We start from the raw sequence: 23,007 nt of genomic DNA, 5'->3' as shown, positions 1-23,007 counted from the left end.
TTTTTTAACATAAACAACCTGGAACAGCTAGTCTGCCCACCAGGTGCACAAGTGTCCTTGACCTGGTCATCTCATACTTGGGGTACTGATGCACTATCCCTAGTATAATGTCCTCATTGGGCAAGTCTGATCACAAAGCTGTCTCCTTTGAAATAAATATTAAGCTTTGGACCTCAGCTAACATCATAATAATTAAAAAAAAAATATTCCAAGGCTAGCTATGTCCTACTGCTTGACAATATAGCAAAATTCCAAGCTTTCCAAAACGCTGAGAACACAGCTGCCTAAACAAAATTGTTCACAGAAACCCTGTACAATTATGTAAATATCTGCATCGAGACAGGAGTACCCATAGCTCACTCAGGCATTGTAGATAAGCTTATAAAATTAGGCATTACCCAATGGATAGCTAGCTGGCTCACTGATAGGACAGAAAAAGTTAGAATAGGGGAATCCAGCTCCACAAATGGTCAGTTACAAGTAGAGTTCCACAAGCATTGGTGCTGGAACCTCTCCTTTTTGGCATCCACTCCTCTGAAGTCAAGACAGATGTTAAGGGTTCTGGCTGACCAAACCTGCAGATGACTGTAAACTAGCCATGGTCATTGAATCCCCTAAATGCACAGATGCCTTCAAAAGGCCCTGATACAGACGAACAACTGGACTAAAACTCAGTGCAAAAAAATGCATAATAGCACCCTTTGGAAACACTGCCACTCCCTGGAAATTACCTTATTGAGATAATACACCCCTAAATGTAGACCCATTGGTCAGGGATCTGGGAATGCATGTAGACAGTAAACTTGCCTTTGAATACCACATGTCTATTGTGGCAAGAAAATCATTCTACATTGCGCAACTTAGTGTATGGCATCCAGATCCATGTGGGTCATTGTTACATTGTATTTTGCCCTAGTCAGACCAATCATTAAGTACCACATATCTTTCGGCATGTACCTGACCAGGCACTTGAAACAGCTTGAGAGACCACAGAGGTTCCTCACAAAAAAGAATACAGGGAGTAAACAATAAGCCCAATGCTGACCCTCTCAAAAACCTGTCCCTGTATTTGGTCTCCTACTGCTGTGAGGAGATCTATGCCTAGCCTACAAGGCATCCTTTGAGCCCACACTGAATGATTTGTTGCACATCCGCAAAAGAAATGGCATCAGAAATACCCATTCTAAGGACCTAAACCTTGTTTGATAACTGTCCCTCCAACATTGTCCTGATTATGTTTGCATCTCAAAGGTTCCCACTACTGTGGAACTGGTTTCCCATATATGTAAATCAAAGCTCATCTCTAACCCTGCTTGTTTGTAACTTTTAGATGGGGAAGTTGGAAATATACCCTTGGTTTTGCACCTGTTTCCCTAATGGATAGGGGCAGCCTAACATTTGATTTGTACAAGCCTATATCGGAACCATAGAATTCTTGTAGTAATGACATGTCAGCAATATTTTGGTAAATTTAGTGTAAGCTAGGCTAGGCTTAAAATGGCTCTTGGGCTGATAACCTAGTAACCCACCTATGAACTTAGAAACTTGTAAAACAGCTGGTCATCCCAACCACGCAGACCTGTCTCTCAGTATCCCCTGATTACCAGGACAAATTTGCTTCTCTTCTTCCTGGTGTACTGCACATAATTTTTCCCAACCAGTCAAATGTGCCCAATTATTAATACTTCTGCCACTGTTTTTTTTAGGAGCAGATCTTCCCTCTAGTGTGTTGCATCTTTACTAATACTGGTCTTGGTTGCTTTCTCATGGCCATATTTGGAGCATACAGACAATGTGCCTTTTCCTTCAGTAAATCCTGCTGTGGAATATTATATCAGTTGCTTGTTTGTACTTTCTTAAATTTAATGTTGTATATTCTTTCTGTTTGTGCTCTGTCTTATAACTGTTGTTGAGAAACCTCATTCAGCCAGTCTATCCAGCATTTCAACCTCTGACTTTTGCAGTTTCATCATCTTATCTGAATAACTACTTAAAAATTCTCCTATCTTTCCAACCTTTTCTAATTTGATTTTATAAATTCCTCCAGTGTCTCACTTATTTTAAACATGTATGAGTAAATTTGATTCAGTTTTCTTCTGAATTACTGGAAAACATTTCCTGTATTTTTTTTTTTTGCAGAACACCTGCAAGGTTCTTCTCAGACAGGACTTTTTTTCTCCTTTTATTATTGTTTTCCTCTTACTTTCTGTAAATTTCTTCTTTACTGACATCCAGGCAGTGTAATTACTAGCCATCAGTAACTACATTTTACCCACATTGATAACTTTTACTGGCTTTTTAAAAACAATTCATTAGTTTTCACTCTGGGAGAACTCTAATCAACCTGATGCCCAGTATGCAGCCATCTTAGAAGCCCACATACATTTGTATTCCGTTTGCTTGCATGAGCACTATCCATGCCAGCACACAGAGGTTGCAGAGCACACCGTCTACAGCTGTTCAGTTCAGAGGACTGCTGATTTATAAGCCATTGTGTCATGTGTTCCAACAGCATATGCTGTAACAGTCATGGATGATGCTGCAGTATTTCATGTTGTCATATTGTCATATGTATGCTTAAGTTCCCATACATGACATGTGGAGCTGAGATACTATATGCATATCCTCTGGGCAGATCTGTTGTGCCATTCATCTCTATAGTTGGCATTATAGGTCTATTTTGCTGATATAATAAGCTGAGCACTGCTATTTATTTTGTGGTTTGCTGTTAGTAGTTGCTTATGGACCTGCAAAAATTCATTAGTGTATTTTGCTCTTAGAAGTGGGCTGGGCATAGTACACTGCTCCAAGATGTTTTGATTTACAACTTAAATAAGGTAAAACAAACCGTTTTTTGTTTCTTCTGTGTCATAAAACTGTATGTAGGAACTTAAGTACATTATGTAGTGATTTGAGCTTGTGGTTGGGTGGGGTTGTATTTTCCACCAAGATATTTTATGCTGTAACAGGCTGAGGGTAAAGCCATTGCTTCCTAAAAGGAAAGACAAAGATTGCATGTGTAAACACCATCCTCTATGGGACATCTGCAAGTTACTTCATAGGTGCAGCAACTTAATATGGGCATTTCATGGAGGGGTTTTGGCTGCTGGACAAAATATGTTGGACAACAAATGACATAATTAAGTGGAAGTACGGTTGTATTTTTGTAGGAATGTATCTCTTGAAGATCTAATATTAATGTTAATTACCTCATAAAGCTGTGTGTTTCCAATTTAGAACCAAGTATTACTGTATTTAACTGTTGGCTATCTTTGCTAGAGTCATTTATACAGAGTCTAAAATTAATAAATTGTAAAAGTACCTAGCAACCATAGCTTCTTTTGATTTTATGTACAATCTTACAAGTGTCTGTTTCTCTTATAGAATGGAGTGTGTTATATGTCACAATCTCCTCCTTTGTCATCGTGGTTGCATTTGGCATTTTGTCCTGGGCAGTGGTCTGTTGTTGTAAGAGGTAAGTACTGAGATTACTGATGAGTGAAAGCTACAAATTGAAAGTTGAAACTGAAAGGGTGAGGATACAGATTATACTAAATGTTAGTTGGACTGGCTATAGAACTGTTATTTCAGTAACTTCTGCTCTGGGTAATTTAGTGCAGGAATGTCAAATGTCATAGTTCAGTGGAAAACAAGTATATTTGACACTTAAAATTTTACATGGGGTCACAGTTTGTTTCATATTTTTCTTCCACTTCAGTATGACATTTTCTTGACCACTGTGATCTCAGACTGCACAAACAGTATACCTAGCCTCTGAACTGACCACCTTCTGCTGGTTGCCCAGCTTAGGTATTGGGTTTATAGGTTCATAGGTGATTACTAGGCTAACAGCACAAGAGCCTTTGCAAGCCTAGCCAGTAATGTCCAGGATATAACGGTATTATATCTAACTTCCCCAGGTATGGGATGAGGTAGTATCAGGGTAGTGGTTCTCTGTGTTTTGGAGTCCTGAGGCATTTTACAGACTGCCTCTGTTCATAAGGGATCTGGGAATTACCCAAGGAGTGAAATTACAGTCCCCTATCCATTTATCCAAATTCTTTTTAAAGAGAGTAAGGGACAGGCTTTGTTTTACAAAGATGGGAAGATTATTCCATAGACGAGGTAGCCTTTGGGTATGAATCTGTCTCTCCAGCAAGTTCTCTTACGAGTCATAAATACGCTTAAGGTCCATGGAACGCATAACCCTTGTATAATTTTTCTTGCGAGTATGTAAGATTTTTATCAGGGCTGGATCAGTGACTGTCTTGTAGGTTAGGCATAAGTCACCTCTCAATACACAGTATGAGGCAAAGTAAAGGGATAGGGCCTTTAGTCGAGTCTGCATCCATGACACATTATTGAATGCACTACAAGAGTTAAGGAATGTGGAAACTTACATCTTGGTGTATTGCTTTTAATAAAAATGCAAACATTAATTGAACAATTGGGGGTGGGTATTTTAATGGCTGGGATTGGGTGGGACAGCATTCTGAGGAAGTCTCTGTAGTAGAGAAGAAAGCGCTAAACAACTGTGAATAAAGTGTGGTGATTTTATTGGAAGTGTTCGACTCTTGCTGGCTTGAGTTTCTGTGGTTTCACTTAATTTTTGGAGTCTTATGATTTGGGCAGCAGCATGGATGAGCATGTTTCTAATGAAGATATCATAAAAATTTTGCAACAAATTAATGAACAATTGGTGATTCATACCTCCCAAATTAAGACTTTGATGGACAAGCAAACTAATTCTCTTGGTTCATTCGGGAATTTTGGTCTCCCTCTCACCCAGCCAACCCCGGTTTCTATGGATAGCCATAGTTCAAGACTTTTTGATCAAAGTGGGATGCAAAACGACGTACAAGGTAAATCGAATGCTTTTGGTGAAAATAACAATGTGGGACTTATTGGCCAGAATTTTGGCAACAATATTCATGACAGTATATGGAAAGAGAATAGATTTCTGTTTGACAACAGCAGCAACATGGAGAATAGGCAACGCCAGCAAGTATCTACTTTGAATGACAAATTGAAATGTTTTGAAAAAGACTTGACACTGTTCAAAAAATTACAGTTGGAAAATGCATATTTGAATAAAAATATAGAAATGCAACAGGTACCTCGAGGACTAAGGATGTGGAAGTATCCAAATGGTGTTAAGGACAATAGTGAATTTTTAAAAGATGTGCATTCTTTATTTGATAAAGCTGGTTTGGATCTTATGAGGTTGATGGTGAAACACAATCAAAATAAAATATAAAAAATGGTGAGAGACCTTGATGAGCTTGATCAGTCTATTAAGGCCGATTGTGAGTTTAATCAAAACCAGTGTGCATATCAAAACCTTCACATCCAGGTCAATAGTGTGTGCAATACTATTTTTTTACGTAAAGAAAAAATCAGAAGAGACCTAAGTGAGTATATACAGGACATTGTATATCCATTTTCCTTGGGGCACGGTCAACAGGGGCATGGCGACGTGCTCCAACAAGGAAAGGGAAGTGATGCAAGACAATGTGAGTCTTCAAAGAAGGCATAACCAGCGTTCTCAGTCGGAAAACAACGTGGATGAAGTGATCAGACGTTCTGACCGACTGAGAGACAAGGCAGCTTCCACCACTTCGTCTTTTTACGGGAGAGGTCGACAGGAATTCGGGGCACACGGTACAAGGCCAAAACTCTACAGGACAAGAAACAATTAGACTGGGCGGTCCTGCCACCTACCCCACGAGAAATGGACTGTGTTAAGCAAGTAAGTGATATGGCAGGTTCTGTATCTCTTGTAAATCAACATGTAAGTTCGGATGAAAGCGTTCCTGGCAGGAGCGATATTTTTTATGCAATCAATGACAATTTTTCTTTGCCCTATACACTACAGCAAAATGAATCAGACCCATTGGGTTCCAGAGTGAACCAAACAAATAATGAATGTGTGGTTTTAGACAATGAAATGGGACAATTTTCGTTAATGGCTGTCTCCATACATTCTGTTGATGATTTTTTTGTTGAAAGGGTGAATGGTAATTCAGTTGTGAAATATAGTACAGCAGAATGTGGCCGAAAAAGTGGGGGTGGATGTGAACGATGACAGTGTTAATGAATTTGATGGTATGTCAGATGGGTGAATCTGGCAGTCACAACATTAACGATGAATCGGTTTTAGACATTCTGATACAATGTCTTGATGAGCAGCAGACATTTACTGATGGGTTGGAACCTGATATTATTTTCAACAATAAAGGGGATTTTAAAATTTACAATTATTCCAAGTTAAATATCAGCAAAAAACATGCTGATTTTTTGGCAAAAGGGTTCACCTTTGTCCCTTGTAGATCTGAGAGTGTGGTAGAATCTATCATTGACCTAAAAAGATACACCAGAAAATTAAACTTGAAAGTCTGGTTCAACCAGGAGATGGGTGCGGACGGCCAGACTAGGGATAGGTGTAAAAAAAAAACAGTACTTTTAACCCCCCCCCTTAAACAAAACCACTGAATTATTCAAAAGAATGTGTGAAAAGGAAATTAGGAAGAGTTATTGTAAGAAGGAAGGAAGGAAGTGAAAGTTCGAACATGACTAGTGAAGAAAAACAAATAATGTTGGATTTGACAAAAGACCCTATGGTCAGGTTCATGAAACCTGACAAGGGTAATGGAGTTGTAATAATGGACAGGGGAGACTATCTGGATGGAATGAATACCATTTTACTGGGGGACACTTACAATGAGAGCTCCTTAAATGAAGTTAACGTTGCATACAAGAAGATAGATTTAGTGTTAGATGACATTGTTTATCAGGCTCAAATTAATGAAGATGAATACCACTACATGAAAAATGAACATCCAAGGGTGCCTAATATTTTTGGCATCCCAAAAATCCACAAAGGGCTTGTAAATCCAAAATTCAGGCCCATTGTAGATGGAAAAAGATCAAAAACCCATTTTATTTGTAAATATTTAGATCAAATAATGCAGAGGAGTTTGGGCTGTTTCAGTTACATCATTAAAGACTTCTGGCAATTTATAAACAAGTTAAATGGGATAAAGTTAACATCGGACATGATCATGGTGATTGTTGATGTAGTTGATGTAGTCAGTCTGTTCACAGTGATTCCACGTGATACTGGTATCAGTTGGTTGGAACAACAGCTTCACAAAACTAACAATTTTGGTCAAGATGAAATTAATAGAATAAGTGTGCTTATGGAACTTGTTCTAAAGAACAATTATATCTGATTTGAGGGACAGTATTACAAACAGACAAAAGGTATAGCAATGGGGGCAGCGTGTGCCCCCATTTTTGCAAACCTGATCATGTCCTATTGGGAACAGGAGTATGTGATGAATAGTTGGTACAAGTCCTAGATTATACACTACACCTGGTTTTTGGATGATCTTTTTCTGATTTGGTGAGGCACTGAAGACGGTCTAAATGAGTCCCTTCTGTATATTAATGAAACTGTGGATTTTTTTAAATTCACTTATGAATACAATAGGAATAAAATTGTTTATTTAGATGTTGAATTAGAGATTGATTGGACAAATATGAGCTTTAATACCAGGATCCACAGAAAGTCTACTTTTTCCAACTCCTATTTGGATTATGGTAGCTGGCACCCGCACCATCAAAAGAGGGCAGTGGTGAAAGGCCAGTTGGTGTGGGCAGCCAGGATGGTGAGTTCTAATGTTGACTTCCTGGTGGAAACTGAGCACATTGTTCAGATGTTTAGACAGAGAGGTTACCCAGACTGCCTTTTAAGCGATGTCAGTAAAGAAGTAGTTTACAAATGGGAACAAGGTGTTTATAGGTCTATATTAGGCAATGGATTTTTGGAAAGTAATGGATGTAATAATAATAGGATCAATCCTAATTTAACTTTTATTTTAACATACAACGGGATGGCCAACATCATTACCGAAGTTATAAAAGGTAACTGGGAGATTTTACAATTTGATGCCAATGTAGGGGCTAAAGTTGGTAAGAGTCCGAAACTTGTCTTTAGGAGAGATAGATCTATCAAAAATATTTTGGAGGGTGTAAAGCATGAAAACAAAACTAACAGAAAGATTGTCAACTATAAATGTAATTTGTGTTCCTTTTGTCCATTTATTTTGTAAACAGGAGGGAGAATTAGGGTCAATGGTAAGGTTATTAATATTAAAGGACACTATAATTGCAACAGCATTAATATTGTATATATGGCCAAGTGTGATGAATGTCCTATATTTTATATAGGTAAAACATGCAGAAGGTTTAAATTAAGAATTGATGAGCACCTGGGTGATTTGAGACATTGTAGGAGTACCAGTGCCCTTTATAGACATGTTAAAGAAAACCAAGGTCATTGTTTTAAAGTTTTAGTTATACAGCAGTTAGTGAAGGATGATCAAGGTTGTATTTTAGTTAACCATTTAGAGGTTATGGAGCTGAGATGGCAGTTGTATTTTAATGCCTCCCAGTACCCTGGCATCAATGTAACTATTAGTATTGCTAGTGTTTTAAAGCCCGATCAAATTTCAGGTTAGGCAAGGACAAATTGTCTTATGTTTATAATAGATTGTTTTATGGTTTGAAAGAATTTATAGTTTGGTTATATTTATTTTTATACTGTGGATTTAATTAAATGTATCTAAAACACAATTTGCACATTATTGAATGCACTACAAGAGTTAAGGAATGTGGAAACTTACATCTTGGTGTATTGCTTTTAATAAAATTGAAAACGTTAATTGAATAATTGGGGGTGGGTATTTTAATGGCTGAGTTTGGGTGGGACAGTGTTCTGAGAAGTCTCTGTAGTAGAGAAGAAAGCGCTAAACAACTGTGAATAAAGTGTGGTGATTTTATTGGAAGTGTTCGACTCTTGCTGGCTTGAGTTTCTGCATCCATGGCAGAAGAGTTAACTTGTTTGATGCCTAAAGCACCAAAGCTTTCAGAGTGTTCTTGTGTCCATCAAGTAATGAATGAGAACATGCACACCTGAACTGGTCTGTGCTATTGGGAGAATCATTTATTTATTTGTTTAGCATTTGTTAACCCAGTAAGTGTTCTGATTGTAAGATCCTTTTCAAACATGATGTAGGCCAGAAGGCAAAGACTGATCTGATGAAAATGGAATTTGCACCATTTGTGTCAGAAACCTTCATGACAGTGGAAGATAAAATATGTTTGTAATACAACCGGGTATTGTAGCGAAACATATGATGTCCTTCCATGATCACTGTTGCATTATTAATAACCTATGGGGATATCTTGCCAAGAATGGCTGTGCATCCAGCCAGCATACCAAAGCCTGAGTGCCCTCCCCTAATGCCGTACATCCAACATATGAGCCCAGTGGAGACAGAGGTATATAAAGGACACACAGATGCAAAGTACCTCAGAATTTTCTTACTCTTAGCCAAAACCTGAACTTTCACTTCAGTGTTGGTTTGTCATGCCTCTTCCTTTGCTTTTGGGTGAATAAGTATCCCCTTTGGTGACCATCCTCTTTCTTTTTTAAATTCCATAAGTTTTGTACATGTTATCAAAAAGAGGAAATGTGATTGTGGGAGGCAGATTCCACAAAGAGAAGACCATAATAAATATTTAGTTAGTTAGTTTGCATTTGTTAACTGGGCTTGTCGGATTAGGCATGAGGATCCCTTTTCATTTTAGGCTCAGGGAGAAAGCTCTACATGGCAAACACAATAGTAATACATAGTAATAGTTTAGTAATAAAAGTATACAGACTACATAAAATATTGTATGAAAGACAAAACATAAAAAAGGAAGTCCTTGCATATAAAATTGATATATTTATACATATGGAGAAAAAGAAACAAGCATATGCATTTGCATTGTAGCGTTTTATGTTGCATAAAACTAATTTCTTTGAAAGTCTGTGCACATTTTATCCTGGGGAAACCTGTTTTGTCTGGATGTTGAGCAAAATTATAGGAATTTCTGTATCTGTCATGCATTTCTGCCTAAGACTTTGCATTGGCATCTGTCTTCTTTGAAAATTCTTCTTGAGAGTCAGAAACTTCAACTCTTGTGCAGGGTAAGATGGGGTCTGGGTCCTTAACAGCCAGCTTCCCTTTGATGCCAGAAAAGAAGTTGAAGAAGGTTAGATCAGAGACTTCTGCAGAGTACCCAGACATCTCCATTGTGTCTCTTGATAAACCTTTGGATCTTCCAGCTGCTTCTGCTGTTGCTGTTACTCCCAGTATTGTGACCACATTGGAAGCTGATATGGCACCATCTCACATGTCTGTCATGCCCATCCTGTCATCGGCCTATGACAAATAACAAATAGCTCATATTCAAATCTGAGTATGAGGACATTTATGACAATAGCTTTCCTGGAAACTTTGATTAATAATTAGGTAATTTTATAGGAAGCCTTTGTTTTGTGTACATTCTGTATGTTAATGGAAAACTGAGACTTTGGCCTAGTAGTTTGACAACATATCTTTTAGTAGTGTGAGAAAGTTGAGTTTGAGTTTGGTCTTGAATTATTAAATGCTGATATGATTCTAGTTTTTGAGATTTACAAAAAGCACGTTTGTAGATTTTTTGCATCAATAGACAGTTTATTATCTGTAAGAGAGTTGTATAATGAAGTCTGATCACAGTAATTTGGACACTGCTGTAGATGACTTTAGGGCTATAGTGATCAGCACTAACAGTATAGTTTAAATGAAGTAAATTCCAGGGGAGAGCATTAATAAATATAGAGAATACTAGAGGGATGAGCATAGAAATTTGTGGGATGCCGTTAATTAGTCAACATCTTAGTGGGTGATGTAGCCTAGGGCTATGGATGTCCAGACTGATAGGCAGTTACATGACTATTGTAAGACTTTGTGTGAGAAACAGCAGTCAGATATTCTTTGCAGTAGTATAGTATTGCCAACATTGTCAAATGCCTTTTGTAGATACAAGTATATAGCTCCAGTTAGTAAACCCTTTTCCATAGTGGAACAGATGTGTTTGATGAAAGTATAGATAGCTGTGAGCATGCTTTATTTTGGGGACAAACTAGGCTGTTTATCATTTAAGATGTTCTTTTGATTGTATTCCACTCTTTGGTCATGTGCGATTTTTGAAAATGCTAGCTAATGGACAAATGTTGGCAACTGTTGGATGAGGAAGGGAAAGAAACTTTGGGTTGAGGGAAATTAGGGTATGTTTAAAGCTGTATGGGATTGTTGTTTACATGTAGGTTGCAAGTATTGGTGAATGGCTTGTTTTATATGGGGCTTCATAGTTGTAGAAACTTTAGATGTGGCTCGTGACATGTTAATAACCATGGAAGGGAAAAAGTACAGTTTCCTTTACCCATTTGTTTGTTTTTGCTTATATCATATCAAATAAAACAAAGTACCTAAATAAGACAAATAAGGCTGTACTAATCATTTGTGTGATAAAACTGTTGGCTCCTGCAAAAATTCTTATTATTGGGAGTATGGGACCTTCAAGATGGCTGCACACTGATCAGCAGCTTAATTTCAGCTCTGCCAGTGTGAAAACATAAACTGAGAAGATGAGCCAGTGAAATTGCCAGCTAGGGGAAAATTCAGTTACTGGCTAGAAAGTACACTACCCAGATGCCAGCATAGAAATATGGCGAACCTGAAAGAAAATCAGCTGGAAAAAGTGAAGAGCAAACACTGTCTGGGAAGAACCTTGCAGCTGTTGGCAAAAAGCAGTTCAAGTTTCAGCTTTCATTCAAGAGACGGCTTCCAAAGTTTTAGAAGAAAAATCAAATATACTCAGAAGTGATCAAAATTAAATGAAACATTGAAGGAATATATAACCTCAAATAACAAAAGGCTGAAAACCTAGAAAAAAGATTTAACTTGTGATTAGATGAACTGATAAAACTGCAAAAATCATAGGTTGAAATGAAGAAAGGGCTGCCTTAGTGTGAGGCTTCTCAGGAAGAGCAGTTTCAAATAAAGAGGACAGAGCATGTAGGGAAAACCTGAGATTTTCTGCTCTACCATTGAAACCAGAATGAACAGACTGTTCTAATTTTATAAAAGCACAAATAAGCAACTGGATCATTGTTCCACAGCAGGATTTGTTAATTGAAAGGGAAAATCATTTATTCTCCAAACCCAACCATGGCAAAGCAACCAAAGACTTACATTACTAAAAATGTAATAATATCAGCAGAAAGAATTGATCCTGACAAAAGTGTGGCAGAAGGGAAAAGTATTAAAAATTGGAGACAGTGTAGCATTTGTGGAAAATGATGATTATCTTCTGCCTGGTATACAGTGAATAAACTTTATCCTAGCATCAGAGAATGTTTAGAGGCATGTGTGAGATTCAAGCTGTTGTATCCACCTGTCTTCAGAGTATTTTTCTCTGGAGGATCAAACATATTTTTTTGGTGTAGAACAAGCTAAGAAGTAAATAAAAATTTCCATCCAAAAAGTGAGCCAGCAAGCAGAAGGGGACTCTGCCTCTCATTCTTCTGACATTAAAGCTCATAGAAAGACTTTACCAGTGAAACATGTTCCAGTGTTCCAAAAGAAAATAACTGAGAGAGAGAGAAAAAGCACAGGAGTTAACCAGAAGAACCAGGCGTACATTGGACTTGAACCAAAGTCTGGTGTCAGCAGATGGAAATGATCAGGGAGAAGACCAGCAACACTGACATTAGTGAATAAATGGGAGACTATTGAGCATCAACCACATTTGTGAAATATGGGTTTGCAAGAAAAAGTCACTGAGAAAACACTAGACTTTAGCTGATTTTAGAGGGGCACTACAAGGGAAAAAGAAGAAACTGTAAAGCAATTTTTGTTTTAGTATTTGTTTAAAACATTATATAATAAATACATGTTATATTGTAAAGCAATTTTGTATTATGTATAGTTAATGGTATTTTAAATGTCATGGGATGTATCTCTTCAAGGACTCTTATGTGTTAAAAACATTAAAGTAAACAAGTACCTTTTTAAGTTGTAAGAAGTATAGGCTTCACAGTATAATGAAAAGAAAGGCTGGAGACAGGTTTAAGTAAATATAATGCTGATATATTTTTCTACTGGGATAGGGGTAGAGTGTAAAAGTCTACTGATTATATGTAGAATTAAGATTATAATTTCCCTTGTTTTTACAAAGGTGAATTTGGATTAATGTCATTGGCTTTAAAAAAAATTGTGTAAGTAAATAGGCCTGAAAATACAAATAAATGATGAAAGACACTGAAAATGTTAAGTACATTGAATCTACAAAGATATTAGCTTGCTTTTTCCATTACCAAATGTTCTCAGTGAAAGGCAAGAAGTATGCAGCTGAAGGCATTTAGCCAGGGAAGTTATGTACATTCTGTTTTACAAAGATTCCTTCAAGCATTTGTAAAGTTGGTAGTTTTTTCTTCTCATTACTGATTACTTTTACATGGAGGTCAGCTTTCTGCAGGTGCAAACAGTTAAATCTTAAGAGTTCTGAACATTATTTGCTAAGGGAAATGAAACATGTAAAGGTACAATGGCAAGCAGTTCAGTGAAAAATAAAGTTTGAAATTATGGGAAGTGAATAAGAGACAGTAGCCTCCCCAGCAGCCTTAATACTTTAATGCATTTAATAGGACAGTGCATAATTTTCCTTTATACAAAGGTAGCCACTGCACTTTTACTTTAGGATAAAAGTTAACATTTCTAAAAGCATGCAAGCTGTTTTTCACATCTGGGAGGAGAGTAAAGACAGGAAAAGAGCAGATGGCATTCAGCGCATGTGGGAGTACAGGCTGTAGCATGCACTTTAGCATGAGTAGCCTTCATTTTAGAATTGGCTGTGCCTGCGGGTGCAGTTGTCAGTTTTCGTTAAATGTCACTGTCTAGAGGGTTAAACTTCATTTGTTCAAAATATACAGTTTTCTGTATTTGTTATAAATTACTAGGGGATGGGGGTGTTCTGAATATGTATTATTGTTGTTTGAGGTGTTTCATTAAAGTAGCAAGTCTTGAAAATGTGACAGGTTCAAATGGAGATGAGAAGAAACAACTGTATAAAGGATGTGCCTGCAAAACATTAGTGTGTGCAAGACAAAAGTTGGAAATGCACATTCAAAAAAAAAAAAAAAAAAAAAGTGTCATGTATCATAAGTGGAAACAGTAGCTTTTTATCATAATGACTACTCTACCCATAGTGTCTTGAAATGTAAATGGCCTTAGGGGTATAGACAAAAAGGAAAGAGTATTGAATTATATTAAGAAATGTAGAGTGCAAATAGCGATACTGCAGGAGATATGTTTACAAAGAAATGACCATGTGAATTTGACAAAGAGGATTTCAGAATGGATATTCAGCAGAACTTCAGGCACAGATGGAAAGGGGAATAACAATACTGATTGCTGTAGGGGCTCCAGTAGTGATAGTAGAGGGGAAAAAGTCAGTAGTGGTAGATAAACCTCTGGTAGTAAGGACCTATTGGCAAGGACAGATGATTTCATTGGCATGTATTTATATTTCACCAAAAACTGCAAATATGGAGCTTACAAAAATTTTGGGAAAATAGTCAGCTTTCAGCAGGGAATATTGCTTACCAGTGAGGACTGGAACTTGATTTTGCTATTAAAAAGAATTATAACCAGCATAGAGAATATTGTATTCATAAAGTTGCATAAAATATTATAAGCTGGTGCAGGAATGGAGAAGGGAGATTTTGCCAATATGATTGACTGCAAGTACGGATGCAGAAAGTAGTGAAGAGGGGACTGGAATTTACTGGAGAAAACTGGCAAAGAAGCAATGTATTAGGAGCAAATAACTAGAGAAGGAAAAGTAATAGAGTGGCATGAGTCAGAAGAAGTTTGGACTGCAGGTTAGTGACTGCCTTCCCTGTCAGGGATTGATATCAGAGTACAGGCAAAGAGAAAGGGATAGGGGAGTGCTAAGTGAAAGACCTTCAATGGTAGAATTTCTAGTTGAATCTAGAACAGAAGCAGCTGTTAAAAGGGAAAAATTAATGAAGTATATTAATATTGCATGATGACCATAAGAATCAATCAGAGTACATTAGCAAAGATTGGAAAGAGAGAATGGAAAAGCAATCTACAAGGAAATAATGGGAGAACATGTGCATGGCTCCCAAGTATGCAGCAAAGTGCAGAAGGATTAGGATTTTTGGTTGGAAGTGTTTGCATAGGTATTCTTATACCCAAAGTAGACTTCAAAGAATTTTCCTCAGTTAGATAGAAAATGTTGGAGGTCTGATAGGCAAAAAAGAGGGAACATGTTTTTTGGGAGTATAATGATTTGGCAGATTTTAAACATTTCCTACGAAAGATTCTGTCAGAAATATTGGGGGACCCAGTGGCTGTAACTATGGAAATTATTCTTTTGAGCTAAGACACAGGATCTGAATTGCCTAGACATAGTAAGGCATTATTATGTTTAAGTCTTTTGGCTGCCAGAAAAGCAATGGTTAGAAAATGGAAATCAAAATTTAAATCAAATATATTTGAAATATTAAATATTGTAAACAATATGAAATAACTGGAAGAGAATATTTTACTATAGGGAAGGAGCAAATTACACAGAAAGCTGAATTTGTGGGAACAGTATATGCAGAATAATGATTAGGAGAATGTGTGAGGTTTAAGGGAAGGCAGGAATTGTGCAATATATGTAATGTTGGACTGAATGGCAGTTGTAAAGAAAGAAAATGTGTGTAAATGGGAAAAATGTTAATATATATTTTTTTATATTGATGTATGTCTGTGTCTAAATTTGTTTAAAAAATATTGGGAATCTGTCTATAATATGTTTTAAATGCACTGAATGTGGAAAATCCACTCTCTTAAAGGCAGCTTGTCACACATAATAGTGAAATGTTTGACATTCTTATCTGACAGTGTGTTTTACACACAGCTAAATTCATAAGCAGGGCAGAGGTGGGCATGTGCCTCTCAAATTTTTTATTGTTTTTTTTTTTATATTACACCAGCCACCACAATTTATTTAAACTGTCTGACATAGACCCACCCTTCCAGAATGTCTTCTTTACCATATGCATAAGGCTGACGTATTACAAAGCTGGGTTGTCAACCTTCAGTATTTTTATGGAAAGTCTATAAATAAAAATAAAAAAATGGGTGATGTGTGTAAAATCAAAAAATAGGTTATGGTATCTTTGAAGAAGGTATGATGCCTGGGTCAGACAACACAAGTACACTACTCTGCAGTAGTATGAAGTGGTGATAGCTCTTCGTTGTCACTTTTCCCAGTTGGAAATGTTTTACTTTTCATTGTCAGCCTCAGGGCAGAGTACATTTAAGCCTTATATTATGCATTCTGTGGCACCAGAATTCAGGCTGAACATGGTTTTATAATTTTGACATTTGTTTCTAAAAACACAGAAACAACTTTGTGTAGAGTGAGTGGAGACAAGGTGGGATATGGGCATTGAATGAGTTGTGGTTGTATCACTTATGATGTAATCTACTTAGCAGGCAGACTATGAAACAGGAAACCAACTTAAACTGGAAAGGAGTACCAATTTATCCGGTAGACCAAGTCTGACCTGGGTACTGCAAAAATAAGTATATAAACAAATGCAGTGCATTAGCCTAGTACAGTAGGAGTACTAATGGATGGAATACAGTGTTAACAATGCATGACCAGTCACAGTGTGAATCTTAACCTTATTTGTTCAACAGAAATCTGGCCTGCAGACACTGGAAGAATAGTAGATTGATGCTAGACTAAATTTTGGTCACATAAAAGAGTTACCGTGGGAACACTATTGGAAACAATGTAACAGTGGTGATTGTAAAGTATGAATCATTTTAGTGGGTGAGTAGTATCATCATCATCATCTCCCCCTTTTCCATTTTCTGTAGAAGGTCAGGGTGTTATGTCACCTGTCTCCATCTCTTTCAACTCACTGCCAATCTCCTTCCTTATTTGGCACGATTGAAGCAGAAGGGAAAATAGTGGAACAAGCTAGCAGCTTCAAGTACCTGGGAGGGGTGGTTGAGGAGAAGGGAAGTCTGAATGAGGAGGTTAAAGCTAGAATCAGAGGGGTCACAGACAACTGGTACAGAGTGTCCAGCTTAGGAATACCCAGTTGGACTATTTCTTCATCTCTAGCTTCTTCTCAGCTATCTGTCTCACTGCAAACATCAAGTCTTCTGTTACAGAATCCATCCATCTCTTTGCTGGACACCCTCGTTTCCTCTTGTGCTCTTTCTGTCTGTCCCAAATCATCTTCATCAGATTGCCATGTGTTTTTCTGCAAATATGCCCAGACAACCGTGATCTGTTCTCTTTGACCTTTTCTGCAATTGGAGCTACTGTGGCTTCTGCTCTGATGTCCTCATTTCTTCGTCTTTCCCATTGTGTGCATCCTACCACTTGTCCCGAGCACTTCATCCCAATCACTTCTAGCTTCCTCAACTGCTGTTCCTTTACTGCACAGGTTTCTGTACCGTACAGTAAAAGTGATCACACCACTGTTTTTTACACCTTATTTTTCAGCTTTTTAAACATTCTTCTGTCATATATTATCCCTAACACTCTGTACCAGTTGTCTGCGACCCCTCTGTTTCTAGCTTTAACCTCCTCATTCAGACTTCCCTTCTCCTCAACCACCCCTCCCAGGTACTTGAAGCTGTTAACTTGTTCCACTATTTTCCCTTCTGCTTCAATTCTCATCTGATTTCCCCCATTTGCTGCCATTACAACTGTCTTATCTGTACTCAATTCATCCCATGTGCCCTCAGTTTTGTATTCCATTCCCCTATCTTTTGCTGAATTCTTGGTCAGAGTCTGCATGTAATACCACATCATCTGCCTACAGTAACTTTGTTGATCTGTCCCCTCCAGCCCGTTTGATAATGTAGTCTGTCACCAGTATGAACAGCAGTGGGCTTAGAGCTGAGCCCTGATGCAAACCCACTCCCACTGGGAACCCCCCCTGAGAGGCTGAACACTGTTTGTACTTGAGTCACTGGGTTCTTGCACATAGCCTGCATTAATTCTACCAATATTTCTGGGACTTTGAACCACTGCAGGACTATTCACTATTCAAATCAGTTTTCTTGGGGTCTTGTCATATGCTTTCTCCAAGCTTAGGAATACCCAGTTGGATATTTCTTCATCTCTAGCTTCTTCTCAGCTATCTGTCTCACTGCAAACATCAAGTCAGTTATGCTGCATCTTCATCTGAATCCAAACTGGTCATCCCCTGTCTTGCTTTCTACTACTCTGTGTGTTCATTTATCAGTCATCCTCTCCAGAACTTTCATGCAGTGTGACAGGAATGTGATACTACTGTTCTGCCAACAGTGGATACTCCCTTTGTTCTTATATATATATCTGTGACCTCATGTAAACCAGCTGCTTTCTCTGACTTCTCTTTCCTTGGTGCTGTTCTTAATTCTGTGGTAGGCTCCTCCTTTTCTTTCATCATAGGCATGTCTGGGGCAGTACAGCTTCTGTGGGATTTTCTTCATTCAGAAGCTGCTGGAACTACTACTTCCATATGCCTTTGATTTCCTGTGGACTGGTGAACAAATTGTTGCTGGCATTCCTTATGAAAGGTATCTGAGTTTCTTTTTGCTATCTGTTCTGTCACTTTCCAGAAGCTAGTTGTTCATAGGTTCATAGGTTCATAGGTTTATACTAGGCTATCTGCCCTAAGGCATTTATAAGCCTAGCCCAAATTATTGTGGCTTACGCCACCCCTTATATGAAAAAATACTGTGCCCATTAGTTTGTTGTGCCTCTGTCCAGCAGTGACCCAGAGATGATTCCCGGGGTAAACCTACGATCTCCCATCCACAGGTCTAGATTTCTCTTGAACAGAGTCAGCGAGGTGCTCTGCCTCACATGGACCGGGATTTTATTCCACAGCATAGGGAGTCTCTGAGTGATAAATCTATCCCTCCAGCACGTCCTATTTATATCCGTGCTAAGGTTTAAGTCGCTTGCTCTAGTGGTTTTGGTGGATTTGGATTTTTGAGGTGGAGCATGTCCATTAATTCCGGGTTGGACATGGCCTTGTATGTCAGGCACATGTCACCTCTGAGCAGACGGTATGCGACTGAATAGAGCTGGAGTTTCTTCAATCTGGCAGCATATGACAGATTTTGGAGTCCCTTTATCCTTTTGGTGAGGAACTTTTGGGGTCTCTCCAATTGCTGCAGATGTCGGGTGAGATACATCCCGAATGGGGCATTGTACTCGATCATTGGTCTGATAAGTGAAGAGTACAGGGGAACAATGACCTCACTAGATCTGGATGTGAATCCCTTCATGATCAGGTGGGCAATGTAGAAGGTCTTTCTAACCACTTTAGCAATGTGAGTGTCAAAAGAAAGGCCACTGTCAACCTGGGTCCCCAGGTCCCTGATAACCTCTTCTGTGCTTAGTGGATTGCCACCTATATGGTAGCTTGGGGTTACCTTGTTTTTCCCGAAGGGTATGACTATACAGTTTTTGGCGTTTAACTTCAGGCCATGGCTCTGGCACCAGCTATCTGTTTCCGTGAGTCCCTTCTGAAGGATATCAGTGTCCGATGCACTTTCCACTATGGCGCCCAGTTTGCAGTCATCTGCAAACTTTGTCAGCCAAAGTCCTCCCATGTTGGCCTGTACTTCTGAGAAGTAGATGCCAAACAATAGGGGCCAAGGACCGAGCCCTGTGGGACACCACTTGTGACCGGCTTGGAGTCTGACACAGCGCCAGCAACTCTAACCCTGTGGGTTCTGTCCTTAAGCCAGTTTGCAACCCATCTTGTGACATATGGGTTTACATTTAAGCTGGTAAGTTTTTCTACAATACCCGAGTGGGGTATTGTGTCGAAAGCCTTTGCAAGGTCAAGGTAGGCTGTATGGACTGCCTTTCCTCATCAATGGCCTTGGTGACTATTTCGAAGTCGACCAAGTTCAAAAGGCATGATCTTCCCTTGACAAAGCCAAACTGGGTCGGGTCCAATGTCTGCAAGTCCCCTATATCTTTGTTTATGAGCTCCATTATGATCCTCTCCATAGCTTTGCAGACTAGACTTGTTAAGCTTATGGGGCGGTAATTACCAGGGTCCGTGAGGCGCCACCTTTGTGGAGTGGGACCACAGTTGCCGTCACGCCACTCCTTGGGCACGTATCCTGTGGTAAGGCTGAGATTAAACAGCTGCCTTATGTGCGGGTTTAATTCCTCATTTAGCTCGTGTAGCACACAGCCGGGGACACCATCCGTCCCATTGATGCTGTGTTTTTAGCTTTAGAGAGAGCAGCTTTCACCTGCGCATTTGAGATGTCCGGGAGGCTACACTCGGCTGGGATAGTTATCTCTCCTTTAGGCGCCCAGAGGGGGATGAAGTTTGCACTGAACCTGTCTGCCAGTATGTTGGCAATGTCTGTGGGTTCAGTGATTTTTGTATCATTTTGGACTAATTCTGAGCATATCTGTGAGTTTCCACCCAGGTTCCTAACATAGCTGAAAAAGGCCTTATGATTGTCCTTTGAATCCATGGCAATTTTTCTCTCAAAATTGGCCTTAGTTGATTTTATGAGTGCTCGTACTTTTTTTACTAATAATGATCAGGGGTGACTTCCCTTTTATGGATTTTGTTCTATCATGTAATAGCTTTCTCCTCTTATTGTAAAGTTTGTTAATGGCTGGGGTCCACCAGACTGGACGTTTGCCCTTTGTGGAAAGAGTCTTGGTTTTATTTGGGATTGCCTGATCCATGCAGTCCTGGAGGTGTTCATAGAAGGCATTTGTAAGGGCTTCCGCAGCTTGGGTTGTGGTTTCCTCTGACTCAGGGGCCTTGAAGGATACCACACCAGTCTTGAGTAGTGTGAAGTTTGCTTTAGAGAAGTTCTTCACTATGGTCTTTTTTGTTTGGGGTGGGGCGGGATGTGGATTTCCAGTGAGATTAGTTTATGATCAGATCTCACCAATGAGGGATATACTTCCGGTGTGGAGCATTTTGTCCCCATGTTTGTGACAATGAGATCTAGTATATTTTCTCCTCTCGTGGGAACAGTGACTAGCTGTTCCATGGCATTTGAATTTATGAACTCCAGGAACCGTTGGGCTAGAAAGTTAGGGCTTGAGTAATGTTCCCAGTCTATATTCGGGTAGTTGAAGTCACCCAATATGATGGTGTTTGGAGATACATTTATACCCTCCAGTGTCTTCAGGAAGGCTGTGTGGGGTTCCTGAGTTTGAGAGGGTGGCCTGTAGCATGCTACAATTTGTAGAGCAGTTTTGCCTATTGTTAGTTGCACCTGGATGGTTTCCGAAGCTTCATGCGTTGCCACCAACCTGGAGGTGTGAGTATCCTTTATGAATATGTTGTGTGTATGAAATAGTTGTGTGTTTCTAATGCCTTGTTCTTTGCTATTGCAGCTCTTGTCTTAGCCTCCTCATATACCTTCTCTATTTTCTATTGCTCACATTTTTCTGCACTGCTTCTTTCTTTTGACAACTTCTGGACTTCTGCATTCTACCACTGACTTTCCTTATGTACCTTATTTCCATACCTGGCTCGGCGGCATCTCTCTTTTCTAGTCCTTATTTGTACTGCCATTCTTTTCAACTCCACCTATTTATTCTTCTTTCTAAAGTGCTGGAGCCTCGAGTAATTTCTTGAACTTTTTTGCTTCCTCTCCAGTCAAATTCCAGGTCTTCAGTCTAGTCTCATTGACCATAGAGTCTTCTCTGATCATTGCTTGAAACTGATCACTGCAACCACTGGTTTATGCTGTTGGCTGACTGTTTCACTGGGGATGACTTTCCAATTACTGATTCTACCCCAGTGCTCTTTCTTTACTAGGGAGAAGTCTACCTGAATGGCATGTTGGCAACTCTTGTATGTAATCTTGTGACTGTCTGTCTTGCTGAACCCTGTGCTAGCCACCATCAAGCCATTTGCCAGACTAAAGTCTAAAATGGCCTCTCCTTCTTTATTCATGTTACCTCCATCCATGTGAAACTAGACAGTCCAAATGTCCTGTTATATCTGTCCATATATGTGAATTTAGGTCACCTGTTGTCAGCACCAATTCATGTTATCCTACTGACTAGTAGGTCCTGCAGCTGCTGTCTGAATGCACTCTTTTCCTCAGTATCACAACCCTGTTAGGGGGCATAGGCTGAGATTATGATTAGTGCCTTATCCTTGCATTGGAGTCTGATTGCCATGAGTTTATCACTAATTCTGATGACATCCCTCAGTTTCTTCTGAAGCCTCTCCCTCACAATTCCCATGCCATTTCTTGTGTGTCCTCCTCCTCCTGAGTAGTAGACTCTGGATCCCAACCGTATTTGCTGCACTGCCCTTCCATCTTCTCTCCTGTATACAGGTGGTGTCCAGCCTCGTGTCATCTGCTTCGAAGCCGCATCCTGTCAGTGAACCTACATTGAGTGTAGAAGTCCTTAGTTGGCAGGTTGATTGGTTTTATGTCCAGCTTTCACTCAACAGAGCTATCCCAGGTAACCCAAGCTGAGCAAATGGACACCAGCCGGCCAGTAGTTTATAGACCCAGGGCTGCTGGGCTTTGTGGTGGGCACACACTGGGTGAGTAGTATAATGTGAAGATATTGAAAGTGATGTTAATAAAGCAGATAGATAGCCAGAGTCTCATTTGCCAGCAGTTTAAGACTCGTGAGTGCTCCACAAATCTTTAAGTATAACATTGTTATGATAGTAGATGTTCTTAAATTGTGCAGAAAAGATAGTTCCATCTTTTAGGACATAAACTATAAAATGTTCTTTCGCCTTAAGAGAGGTTGCTGGGTGACCTGTTAACAAAATTGTACCATTATCATTAATTCTTAAGAAATGCAAATAGTTGGCTGCGGAAATCTGAGTGAATACTGCAATTCAATTCAATTCAACTTTATTGTCATATGTATTAGAGACAGTGTCACATAGTACAATAAAATTCTTATTCTGCAAATCCTCCAACAACATATAAAAACACAGATAACAAGAAGTAGTAATCTAAGACAGCAAATAGACAATAATATAAATACCATAACAGTAAATATATATAA

The 23,007-nt window shown here is 38.9% G+C and overlaps 1 protein-coding gene across 2 annotated transcripts in view; it reads left to right on the top strand.

Annotated features, from left to right (window-relative positions):
* KIAA0319L (KIAA0319 like) overlaps positions 1–23,007 on the top strand; it is a 1,767,873-nt gene that overhangs the window by 1,649,749 nt on the left and 95,117 nt on the right. For both annotated transcript variants that reach the window (XM_044059462.1, XM_044059468.1), the window contains exon 19: positions 3,385–3,475. In XM_044059462.1, the coding sequence (XP_043915397.1) occupies positions 3,385–3,475 (91 nt within the window). The remainder of the gene's footprint in view (positions 1–3,384; positions 3,476–23,007) is intronic.

The sequence above is a fragment of the Protopterus annectens genome, chromosome 1.part2 (genome assembly GCF_019279795.1).
Source record: "Protopterus annectens isolate FY-2018-M chromosome 1.part2, PAN1.0, whole genome shotgun sequence".
NCBI classification, from domain to species: Eukaryota; Metazoa; Chordata; order Ceratodontiformes; family Protopteridae; genus Protopterus; species Protopterus annectens.
This window is presented reverse-complemented; position numbering and strand designations above follow the sequence as displayed.